This window comes from Setaria italica, chromosome VI (assembly GCF_000263155.2).
Source record: "Setaria italica strain Yugu1 chromosome VI, Setaria_italica_v2.0, whole genome shotgun sequence".
Lineage (NCBI taxonomy): Eukaryota > Viridiplantae > Streptophyta > Magnoliopsida > Poales > Poaceae > Setaria > Setaria italica.
In genome coordinates, this window is record NC_028455.1 from 6582079 (window position 1) to 6595162 (window position 13084).

Below are 13084 nucleotides of genomic sequence, written 5' to 3' on the forward strand. Positions count from 1 at the left end.
TACTTCGTTCCACCAACTCCAGAAAAATAGGAGCTATGGACCCGTTTGACTAACTGTGTAAACTCCAGCTTCAGAAATTGTAAGAATTAAGTCAGAATAGTCTCTGTTACCTTTGGCTCGGGTTAGGATTTCTTTTCGCAGCTACATTACCCAACTACATTACCCAACTACTACTGTGCCCCCGGTGGCTAACACTTTGAATAAATTTACTCAAAATGGGACGTGTGATATATGGTTAACATATCTCAGTAGTTCTTGAGTATAGAAAAATGAGTTTGGATATTTAAATTGGAGGTTAAAGAATGAATTTTACACTGTTTCAGTATTTCCAATGTTACTGACGGGCAGAGTCTAAAGGTTCTGAAGGAATCCGTGTTTTTCCCAGATTTCAGCGGTTCGTATCTTTAAATTCATTAATCTTTGAAGCAAAAGTTCTATCTATTACTTGTAGAAGTTTGTACCAGCTTCAACTTTGGTTAAAGCTCAGGACAAGTTGGTGTTTGGTTTAGAGGAATTTCATCGAAGGGACTGCATTTTTGTGCACTTTTGAGCTGCAGCTGCAGCTGCTGCGTTCTTCTTTTCTTCTGTCTGCAAGAACAAAGCTCCGCCGCCGCCGAGCGATTCACGACCTCAGCTCCTCCGCCGCCCGATTCCTTCTGTCCACGGATTCTCCACAACACCACAAGCCTCTCCACTGCATTAATCAACAATCAAATCAACAGCCATGCCAAGCTCATTCATCCCACCTTGTTCGTGCGCACCGGTAGGATTGGATTTGGGAATGGGGACGGTCGTCACCATCCATCTCGTCTGATTTCTGGACGCCGGAGCAAAGAAGGGTTGGCGGCGGTACTGTGTTGTGAGGGGTAGGGCGGCGCGCAGGTGAATAGTCGGGAGGGGAGGGGGCGGCGGCAGAAAGGAGATCGATTTTTTTTTTCCCTCACGAAGCGGAGCGGTGTACGCAATGGTACTGCGCGGTTAATTTCCACCAAAGAAGTTACGAAACGTGTGTTTTCGGAGCATCACAAAACTTTAGAAGGGCGGCTAGATTCATCTTTTCTTTTAAGTTAGTATTGTTGGAGTTGGAAGTGTTTGGCAAGATAATTTTGAAATGGAGCTACAAAACCTAAAGCGGATAAGTAGTCCTAAACACGCGGAGTAGTATGCGAAGCATTCTCCTTTTTCAATAGGAACGTATCTGATACAAATCATCTACCCCGTGTAATCTTGGAAACTATAAATCAAAGCTACGAGATGCTTTTTGCAGTTAAGCCCCCTACCCGCCGATCACTTTTGCATATCATGGAAAAGATGCTACATCAAAAGTGACCGGCGGGTGGGGGGCTTAACTACAAAATAATCCCACCACTAACCCTATTCATTGAATTAGTATATTATGACCTTAATTCATAGTTTTCAAGGTTGCACATGGTAGACGGTTTGCACCAGATACGTTTCCTTCTCAATATCCTAAAAGAATAAACTGCTTGTTCCTGGAAATTTTCACCTAGTTTATTTATTTCGTCAAAAAAAAATTGCGTTCAAACGTGCCATAATAAATTATAAATTAAACAAAAGTTTGAAAGAAAGGAATGGTGCTGATTTCACATTTTAGCACCAGCAGGAGACCGAGCAAAGGACAGACAGCATTCCGTGTCGTCTAGTTACAAGAATAGGGGCATACAATCTGATCTGATTATGCTAATCTGACCTACCACATCAAAATTGGGATCAATTACAAGAACCAGGATGCCAATGGCAACGCCACAAGATGTCAAATGCAGATCAGGCGAATGCACTGGCTGGGGCTTCCTAATCTTCAAGCTCCAACCTCTGCATCCATTCTTTTGGCTCAAAGTTGAGCCGGCAATGGATGAGCAAAAACACCTACGCTATCGATCCGTGTCAGAAAAAAGAAAACACCAGCCAAGCAAACTAAACCTGGCTGGGATAGTGGGATGCCAATCTTTCACTGCGCTATCTGTAGTTACAGCAGGATGCCCGGCCGCGGATCAACTTATCCCACAAGCACACCATCTGCCTAGGCGACTGATAGTGGGCAGTGTAGTAGTTCTCCAGGCAACCGTACTGGCAGAACTTCCAGCTGTGGGAGTACTGGACAGGCGTCGTGGAATTGAATTTTTCAACCCATAGACCCATACTTACATCTTCCATCTTAAATAGCTGCAAGGCACCAACACAAAGAAATTGACCAGCTGGAACATCAGGATACAGAGCTTATGTGAAAATATATCTTAAGCAGACGCCAAACTCACCCTTAAACTCTGGTTGGCGTGCTGAGATACAATGAACTTTGCTATGTCACCAGAGATTACATAGCCCGGTCCATTTGCATAAGGCGGGTAGATATCTTCAGGCCATTCCTGCAGTATAATTATTGGTAAAGAGTCAGGACTGGCGATGAAGATAATGAGGTAAGTGTTGACGACACAAAATGGGCTGCAAGTACAAGTTAACAAGGAATGATGCGTGAGCTGGCAATTCCTGCTTTAAAATTAGGGTATTACCTCATCTGTAACTGCCCATTTTCCGGTTCTCAATGGTCTGTGCAAGAGGTTAAGGTTCCCCATATACAACGGTTTGCCACCGTTGTTCAACTTGATGTGTCTAAGAACCACATCTACCCTAACAAATGTATCATCATCACATTTCATTATGTATGCAGCAGTCAAGTTCTGGACCTGCAAGATGATAAGAGTAGTAGACATCAAGTTCATAATTAGTCGACACAGGGTGCTTATTATTGATTGGCAGGTTTTGGGTGGCAACTAAAATTTCTAGGGACTTTCATGATTGCCATAGTCGATTAGCCAACTATAGAAAGGCTTAACTTCTCCTAGAAGCGACTTGTCAAAAGAGCCGCAATTATTGAGCATAGATAGAAATAGATCACAAGCCATTGCAAGTTCGCTATAGTTGACATTGGCAAACAATACAAATGCAAGAAGTACAAGAGCAATAACAGGATGAGTGTCTTACCCCATACTCACAAATAGCAATTGTCTTCAGAACAACCAGCTCATAACGATCTATGAATGGCAAAATGACAATGTCTCCAAAGTATTCTGCTTCTTTCTTCAGCATTACATTGACCTCTTTCCTTGAATTCTGCAACCACAGTTTTATCATGAAGCAGCTGGTATTTAATTCTTAGCACATTTATAATTTCTCTTAGAAAATGAACATGCCACTAATATTTCCCATCATTGGGAGCATAATAATTTCATTAGAAAACTAGGAGTTTGGTGTCAATTGATAATAGTTAGTTTGCTAAGCAAGATATTTCACACAGTAAGAGGAATGGTAAGGCAGTAAGGGTGGTGACTTGCTGGGTAGCTATTCCACAGAATTTAAGATGATTGCATTTCAAACATGGTGATGAAAGGTGTATAGCTGCCACAGAGACAGAGTCTTCAACATATATACAATTTCACACACAACTTGGTGCTGTCATACATTTGATTATCTGCACTTTCAACATTCCATGCTATGCGCATTTTACTAGGCATAGAATTAAATACAGATTGCAAGTTATACCACAAGGACTTGAAGATGCATTTTGATCTAGCACGAATCAGATCCTCAAATAACAGGGCTACAACACCTTGTTAGTTACATAGCATTTTAGGCATGACTAATTATAATCAGTCGTATGTTCCAATGGGCATATGCACCTAAGAATAAATATAGACATCTTTGAATTTGTGCCCCTTTTGTTAGCATGTAAGGGCTTAATGTTTAACTACAGAATCATCTATTTGGATGGATAATTTGCTTACCAGTGCAACAAAGAATCGAGCAACTGCTTCAGAAGACTTAATTTCTGGAGTCTGCATCCATGTTTTTCTCACAGCCATGCGCTCAGCAAAATGATTCGACGCAGACAATATTCCAATGAAAAGGGAAACAGGACGTTTTGGGAGTGGCCGAGACCTCCACTTTTCTGACATCTCAAGGACTTGTTGAAGAGAAAAACTAGGATGAGACATAGGAAGAGCAGTGGCATAAACTGAATGTACATCTACATCTCCCTTAACAAATAATCCTGTTGCTTCTTCAAGAGTGAACCCCTGAAAATGATCACCTGGTACCCCTAAGTGTTTATCATAAATACCATAACAAAAAAGAAGTTTGAAAAGAAACAGCAGACAAACATGTCTAAAGAACATACTGGTCGATAAGGAAAAGATGTCACATGTCGACCGCCGACGTAAATGTGGAAACCTTCAACTCCGGCCTGTATAGTCAAAACAAACAGCCTCTCCTCTACAAAGGGGAATGGCCATGTCATGGCTGGTTTCTTTGCACGCCCTATGAATCTCTTCAACCATGAAGTTGTCTTCGACTCCTTGGTGTCAACAATATCATTACGTATCCATTTCTCACATTTGGGGAATCCATCAACTGTCAGAAAATATGAAATTGTAGGTTTTAGCTAAATATGCTAGCCTGAGGATGAAAGGACATCATGTCACTCTAAACCACAGAATGCAGACACCTTTCTGATTTGTCTCTCAGTGAAAAATAGGACACTTAATAGGAATTAACTTTGTATAGTTATTCAATCTGACAAAGGCAGTTATAACCACAGTCAGTTCACTAACAATTAATAGGAACATGAGGTAAAAAGTGCGAAGATGTTAATGAAACTATTGCAAAAATTACAATTAATAGAGAACTATTGCTAGTTTGCTATCTACCCACAAGAAATGAAACCATCCATAGTAGCCATGAATGTTAATCTTAGTAGCAGCCAATTGTGGGAAAAAGGGCAATTGTGACAAAAATGTTGGCTCAAAATTCTCTACAAGTACTGCTAACTCTGTTAGTACTTCTGCTTTTTGGTGATTGTTCAGAAGAAGTCATCGCAGGCCATCTCGTACTACTTTTTTTCTAACAGAAACATGACACTACTAGGCTGGCGATGCCTCTAATCCTAAAATGGCGATGCAAGTCATACATCGTACCCTTGTCCTCGTTGTCGTCGGTGGGCGTGCCGTCGCAACGCTGCGCGGCGCCCCACTGCATCCTGTAGCATGTGTTGTGCTCGAGGATGGGGTGCTGGCTCCAGTCCCCCCTGAGCCTCGGGTTGAGGTGCAGTATCCTGGGCGGCTCCTCTCCATCAACGGCGCGCAGCCCCTGGAGCTCGACCATGAACTGCGAGACCATGACGGTGCCGTCCCCCTGGCGCATCCGCGCGAGCTGCGGCACGTACTCCCTGTGCGCGGCGCGGGGCGTGGCGACGACGGTGACGGAGGAGCCCGCGGCGAGGCCGCAGGGGAGGAAGACGACCCGCCCCCTGGCGCGCTGGGAGACGGCGGAGGGGCACCTGGAGGCGTCGGAGGCGCGGGCGGTGGCGGAGGCGAGCAGCGCCCAGGGGTCGCCCGCGAAGGACGCGGCCTCCTCCCACGCCGTGAGGCCGAGGGACCAGGCGTCGTCGGCCATGCGGTCGAGCGCGGAGGCGCGGTCGCGGGGTGTGGGTGGAGGGGTCCGGGAGGGAGACGCGGTCGTAGCGGTGCCAGAATGGCTGGACGGTGGAGGTGCGGGGAGGGGGTGGGGGTGGAGTTGGATGGAGCGCCCGGGGGGAGGTGGTCGGAGGAGGAAGGGAGGAGAAGGCGCGGGGTCGGTTGCAGCGAGGTTCGCGGCTGCCAGGTCGAGCACTCGACGGAACTTTAGGGAGAATGAGGAGGAGATACGCGGCGCCCAGCGCGAGGACCAGGTGTGACGGCCGCACCCGCCGCGCCATCGCTGCGCCTGCGCTCCTCTCCCCGCCTCCCTCCCGTGGGCGAAGCGCGGCGGGAGACCGGGAGTCCCCCACACTCTGGCAGGCCTCCTCCCGCTTCGGCGGGCGAAGGCGGGCGGGCGGCGGGAGGGGGAGGCGGCGTGGGCCGGATCTAGCGGCGGGCGGGTGGGATCGGAGGGGGGGAATGGTGGTGGTGGTGGGCGCGGCGTGCGTGCGGCCGCGGGGGAGTGGGGCACCGCACAGGACAGGAAATGGAGGGAGCGAGGCCGAGGCGTCGTGGTGGCTGCCTGCCCGTCCCCTGCGGCCGGCCGCGGCGTGAATGCGATTGGCCTGCTGGTGGGGTCAGGATGGTGGGTCCATGGTGGGTCCATGGTGGGACCGGGTGGCTCCTTCGTGCCAAGTGTACGGGTGTGGCGCCACGTCGGATCGGGGACTCTTGGTTTCATTCCAAAGTAGTTGGAGGTTTGATAAAAGAAAAGGAAAACAGGGGACACACCAGGTCACGTATAATTTCCATATATACAAGAGGGGCATGCGTTTCTTACACAAGGAAAAATAAAGTAATTCATCACAGGAGGAGTTTCAACCATTACTTTCATATTTCCATTGCTATTTTGTACTCCCTTCGTTCCAATTTGTAGATCGTTTTAGTTTTTCTAGATTCATAGATATAATTATGCATCTAGATATAGATTGTGTCTAGAATTTCAAAACAACCTATAATTTGGAACAGATGGAGTACGTTGGAGGGGAAAAAGAAACCTCCACTGTTGTCCTAAGATTTTAATGATTTTTACAAATAAATATTTTTAGTATGAAGTTGCTGGCATTAATATCATGTAGTAGGAGTATTAAGGAAAACAAGATACCTGACATGAAATGGCCTATAAAAAGTAAAATCTGAATGAGGTCCTTTCAGGTCATTTATGTCCTTCCAAAAAAGTGCTACTAGCTAGAAATTGTAAAACACACCGTAGAGGCAGTAGATGTATATTTCCTTCCAAACCATTGCAACTTTGTAGTCGATCCAGAACACAATGTGAGTTAGTACATTTGATCTACCAATTTCACTCAACCCTCAATGGACGAGATGCAAACGCTCACCATGTATTCAACGCATCATCAGTACAATGTAACATACTTGATCGGCACGTCATATTCTTCGGCATCCTCATCAGGTTCATCTTGCGGGCATCCCAGATTCGTCGGCTTCCTCTGATTCATCAAGGTCTGTCATCCGCCGCCGCCGCCGCCGCTGTGGCGGCGCAAACCATGGGGGGTACCCACGTGGTAGTACCAACAACAGGTGGTTTCTCTTCCTCAGACTTCTTCCTTTCCTCTTCCTCCTTCTTCTTCTCCTCAGTCTCGGGCTTCTTCTTCTCGGTCTCCCTTCTATGCTCTGCCTCGTCGTAGCCGGGCTTCCTCTCTCCGATGCGAAATGGGCCGGCATGCTGCACAGTCACCCACAACATGGTGGTGAGCTCACAGCCAGCGCTGAGCTGCTTGGCGTGGCTCTCCCTGCTGCACCTGACGCCCGCGTAGAGCAGCTTATCGACCCACACGTTCAAGACGAGCTCCAGCAGCTGTGGCACTTTGTGGTCGTCCTTGCTGCAGTTTGTTAGCGCGCCAGCAATCACGACTGCGTCCGAGACAAGCAGCTTGCCATCGTCCTGGAGAGCCCAGTGTGGCTTGTTGTTCCCCGTCTCCCACAGGATGGTGGCGAGCTTCTCCTTATCGTCCCCTGCTGCAGGATCAGTGCTGTAGCGACTACTAGCTCCCTTACCCTCGCCGTCCTTGTCCCACAGGAAATCATCCAAGGTGTCGCGGGTCTTGTCGAGCAGGATGTGGAGGACAAGGCCCGGCAGCATCCGCCGGCGTACGGCGACGAGGAACATCAGGTACTCCGACATCACCTCGATGGCTTCCACGACGTACGCCGAGGATTCCGCCGGTATTTTCCTCGCGATGCGCGAGAGGAAGATGCAGGTGGCGATGTGCCACGCGATGACGTCCTCCTCGAACTCACGCCCGAACTTGGGCAGTCCTTTCCCTTCGAATATGTCCATGCCCCTGTGAAGGGCCTCCTTGCCCCAGCATGAGGAGATGGCCGTCATGGTGCAGCAGGTTGTACCGCCCGATGGTGCCGGACCACCTCCTGTAGCTCCACCGGGTCGATGCCGAACACCAGCCGCAGCGGATCAAGGTAGACGACGGCGCGGCGGAGCTGGTGCCATCTCCCAGCGCACAGCGCATGGTGCTGCAACCAACCCCATGCCTCCTTCCTCAGGAAGGCGTACGTCCAGGTCGAGCCGAGGGCTCTCAGCAGCCACACCACGTCGAGGGCGAAGGCGGCGCCCATCAGGAGCTAGGTGATCCCGGCCGACGAAAGATCCCCTGATCCGCCGGCCATGATTATTGCTGTTGCAGTGGAACCAGAAGAGGGACGCGGCGGCGGCGGCGGCGGTGGCGAGGGGCGAGAGGAGACGGATGAGGTAGCCTGCCCAGGTGTGCGCCACGGTGGCCTTGGTGTAGAGGACATCGTACATGAGGGAGACCTCCATCTCCACCACCTTGCACATGCTCTCCCACCCCAGCGAGAATGCTGGTGCGCTGGCTAGATGATCGGGGGTCGACGGATGATTCACCAGGGCATGACGCCAGATGTGGAACAAATCCTGAGCAAGGAGCAGCGCCTCGTCATCCTTAAGCTCCCGGTTCCGGCGGCCCTGGATCCTGGTGATCGTGGATCCCACGACGGCATCAGTGGAGCGGGACCACCCGGACCCTTCTTCCAGCTCCAGCTTCTTGCTCGCGTCCTGCATGTTGTCCAAGTTGGCTCGCCACAGCGCGCGCGTCCTCTCCACGTACCTTGCGCCGCCGGCGACGAGCATGATGGCCGACGCCGCGAGCAGATCCCAGCTGTGGGAGCGATATACGTAGTTCCAGATGGCATAGAGGACCACCGCAATCTGCAGGATCATCTCGGCCCACTTGCGCAGGGAGAGAACGTTGTCCTCGAGAGTGTAGGCGGTCATGTTGTCCGGCCCGCCGAGGTGCAGCAGGAGAAACGGCGCCCAGAACACGATCACCTGCTGCTCAGCCGGCGACGCATCGGAGCCGCAGAGGGACAGGTTGCTGAGGGCGCTCGTCGCGGCTATCTCGGCGGCCACGTACGCCGCCCACAGGATCCACCCCGCCGCACGGGGAGCTTCGACCGCCACCGGCCGGACGCCGAGCGCCGGCGTGCCCCCGACAAGAGGCCGAGGAACGGATACAGCGCTAAGGTGGGGGGAGTCGGGTGGATAAGGTGGAGGAGGCCGGTTCGATCTCGGCCATCGATTTCGGATCGTATGGTTGAAAAAAATCGAGTGAGTGAAGCATTATTTTCGCTCGGTGAGATATAGCAGCTTAAAAATTATGGTTACTCCCACCACATAAGATATGTTTGGTTGGATGCACCACACGACACATGCATATGGATGATCCTAAATGGTATCAAAAATTTTTTACATCATGTGATTCACTCCTCTGACTAAAAATTTATTAATTTGGGTGGTTTCGTCTTTAATGAGTTGGTACGATTCACTCATCCAAATAAAAATGCAATCATCTAACTTGGACCATTGCATACATGAACTAATTGGTACATGCCACCAAACATATCCAAAATTATATTCTTTCTACAAGATCCCATCAAATATTTGAAAACTTTATTGTTACTCCATTAGTCATTCGTAAATATCTTTGGCTCGGAAACACTAAATAATATATACCTAGATTTGCATTGGAAGGAGTTTCTAAATCTCATAAATGTAATGTATTTTATTTTATTAATATATTGTTCTAACGAATAGAGCAACCAAGAGAGGTACTTATGGAGACCACGTACGCCATATCCAAATATTTCTTTTTCCCAAGTTAGTATAACTAAGGATAATGCATGCTGATAGGTCGAGGACAGCCAGACACAAATATATTAACCTGTAAATTTCGACTCAATCGAAGGGATAAAGAAGTCAGGATGAGGTTGAGAATGTACCCGCTGCTCCGTGAATCGAACGAACCAGAGAGTGGTATGTACCTGCTTTCATCTAGCACTGATTTGCTAAACTCTGCTCTAGCTCGCTTGAGATTTACTCGCTCCGTTCCAGAATATAGCTAGTTATATTTAGATTTCTTTTAATGTTAACCTTTTTCAATTGTAACCATAAATAGTGAAATAATCATATAAACTAATAATATAAAAATGATGTTAATAGATTTATCGCGAAACCAACTACATAATCTTTTCTATTTGAAACAAATTACTTTTAGAGATGTTGTTGTCAAAGTTAAACAAATTTAACTTTAAAAAACTATCTGTATTTTAGGACGGAGAGAGCAGTAGTAACGTAAGAAACAATGGCTGCCCTGCCAATTGACAACGCAGTACCTTCAGGCTTTAGCTTTAGGGTATCTCTTGGTTCAGACAACCGATGAGAGCTTGTACCGACTCTATATTGCAAATATATATACAAATCGATCTATACCCTGATCCGATTCCCTCACACAGGAATTGTTTTGCAAAAATAAAAAATTGTGGTTGCCATCCACAACTCTACACACCGTTTTCGCCAGTACAGTCCCCACCTCACACCGGAACTCTTCCACTAAAATTATTATATCCACGCAAAAAGGTATCTCCCCCCGTCACAAATACATAATTTTTTAGCAAGATCACATCAAACATTTGAAAAAATTAACTACCGATGATAGCCAGCCAGCCAGCCAGGAAATGATGCAGATTGCTGATAAGCCATAAGGTAAAACTGTAAGAGCAACTCTAAAAGACCCATCGAAACCTTCAAAAACATGTTTTTGGGAGAAAAATGAAAAATTGCCGCTCCAACAACACCCCTTCCTCACCGTAAAAATGCAGGGGCCCGCGTTTCAGCTGCCCCCCCTCGCCCCGAAGGCAATCCTTCATCATCTGACGATGACAAATCCAATGCCAGATGCATGAGAAAGCTTCGTCAACTCATTGCGATTCCGTTTTACCAATCTCCAATTGAAGTTGGAGATCGTAGGGACTGCTTTTCTTAGGCAGGAGCGGCGGCAAAATCCTCCGTACGCAGGGGTGACGAGAGGTACTAGCGCGGCGCTAGAGATCACGAGGGGGAGGATCCTGCGTGAGGGGGAGGTGGACAGCCCACTAATGGACCAAATTATGATGATGTATCCTGTTTTGAAATATTGGGGGCTATTTATTGGCGATCTGCTGTGAGTGATATGTTTTTGGGGAAATAAAATTTTGAAATAGCTAGCTCCCAATACTTTGTTTTGGGGAATAATTTTTTGAAATATATTTGGAGTTTCTCTAAGTTGACCACCATGCATGCCATGAGTTTCGTTCCTCGAGAAAAGTACAGATAGAAAAATGGATTCATTATAGCATAGCTGAAAGAAAAGGACGAAAACGCCCATTATAGGAAATTAAATAGCACATGCGTTCATACGCATATCGCCTTCTGATCAATGAAACTGATGCGTATAGAAATTTGACTTGATTCAAGGAAACAAGTAGAAATGCAAAATGAGGTTGAGAGTCTGATGTACCTGTTGCTCCGCCAGTCGTCGATGATGGAGAGACTCAACAGGTGTGCTCTCACTCCCTCAACAGCCTATCAATCTATATACCGAATAGCACAATGCAAGACAGCTGCTATTAATAGATAATTGGAACGGCAACGGCCGGATCTAAGCCGAGTAGCCGAGTAGCCGACTAGCTAGTAGTGGGCATACCGACTCTACATTTCATATAGCTAATACAAACAGAAATTATTTTTGCAAAGATTATGGTTGCCACCGTCTACATATAAAGTAACAAATAAAATTGCATGACCAAAAGGTGCTTATTGGAGACCACGCCATATCTAAGCAATCAGTTAATCAAGCCTTACTTTATTAAATCGAATGCACTACTGTACTATCACTGACAAATTCCTGCGTGTGGAGTATGGTTGTACTAATGTTTAGCACTTTTATGCATGATGACTTCATATTTTTGTCCCCTACTTTCAAGTCCTGACAATTTGTACAGAATTATGGACAAACCTAACCGATCATGGTGGTGAGCCAGAGGTGCAAAGCTGGACCGGATCACAAGGTGCTCCCTAGAGGTACAGTGTCCAGTTGGGATGGTTTCGAAATGTGTCTGGCAGCCGGGCAATCGTGTCAAACAACCGGGAGAAAAAGAAACAAGGCAAATTGCTCTTTCACTTCAGTAATTCATTCATTCAGTTCTGATGCTAGCTAGAGCAGTACCGGACATGCCAGAATCTTCTTGCCTTCAGAAACAAGGCAGCAGCTCGCAAAGGCATGGTGAGCCTAGAAGCATAGGGGCTCAGCCAATCTTTAATCATGCATGCGCAGCTGGGGCATGCTCATGTACAGTGAGTGACACTAGCAGCCTATCTTTTGAGCCAAAAAGACAGGAGTGCTACTTTAATCTTAATCAACTCCGGCGCTCTAGAGCATCTCCGACATATTATCTATTTATTTTTACGCCAAGTTAGAAAAATATTTTCTCTCCATACTGAGTTTCTCATTTCAACAGACTATCCACTTCCTACTCTTTAAATTTCAACAGCTAGATTCCTCCATAAAAATATACACTTTTCATCCACTCCAACATCCTCTCCATTTCGCACTACAACAATCTCTCCATTTTACGCTCCCTGTTCTGGCAATTACTGCGCGTAGGCCCCACACTTTGCAAGGCAAATTGACTTGTTTGGCAAGTGATAGGGAAAGTTTGGTAAGTCGGATGGGATGGAGAGCTACGTAACAACTCTGCTGGAACATAATTTTTTTAATAACTTGCCAAATTTTAACTTCACGCTATCATGTGCTGTGCTACGATGATCACCGTGCCCACTGCCGACTATCTTCGGAATGCGTTCGTCAGTTTGGCGACTATTTTTATCTCTCTTCTTACGTACGAACGTCGTAATCATATATTCCGCTATACATTTGGTGACATGAAAAAATTCCAGTACGTAGAATTCTAATTCTAGCGATATAATTTTAACGCTGGAGATGATATTAGAAATGTTTTTTCCTAAAAATTTAGGAACATTTTTTAATGAAAATCGCCCGCATATATAAAGTCGAGAACATTCTACGCCTAATTTGCTGGACTGGTCCACGATCAGAAGACCACAAGTCTACAACCAAATGAAAGACCTGTACGGCAGAAAAAAAAAAGAAAAAGCCCAACTCCAACCAGAACCACCAGCCAGCAACCGATCACACAAACCTGACTGACCGGCAGCCGGCAGT

At 47.0% G+C, this 13084-nt stretch overlaps 1 protein-coding gene across 1 annotated transcript; it reads right to left on the bottom strand.

The window, feature by feature from the left end:
• Window positions 1-1535: 1535 nt before the first annotated feature.
• LOC101752484 (hydroxyproline O-galactosyltransferase GALT2-like) lies at window positions 1536-5985 on the bottom strand. The gene is given in 11 exon segments (XM_012847159.2): window positions 1536-2184; window positions 2277-2384; window positions 2529-2702; window positions 3001-3129; window positions 3801-4091; window positions 4193-4425; window positions 4989-5493; window positions 5495-5557; window positions 5559-5628; window positions 5630-5700; window positions 5702-5985. Coding segments are annotated over 11 exon segments (1917 nt in total). The 5' UTR covers window positions 5768-5985; the 3' UTR covers window positions 1536-1977.
• Window positions 5986-13084: the final 7099 nt, after the last annotated feature.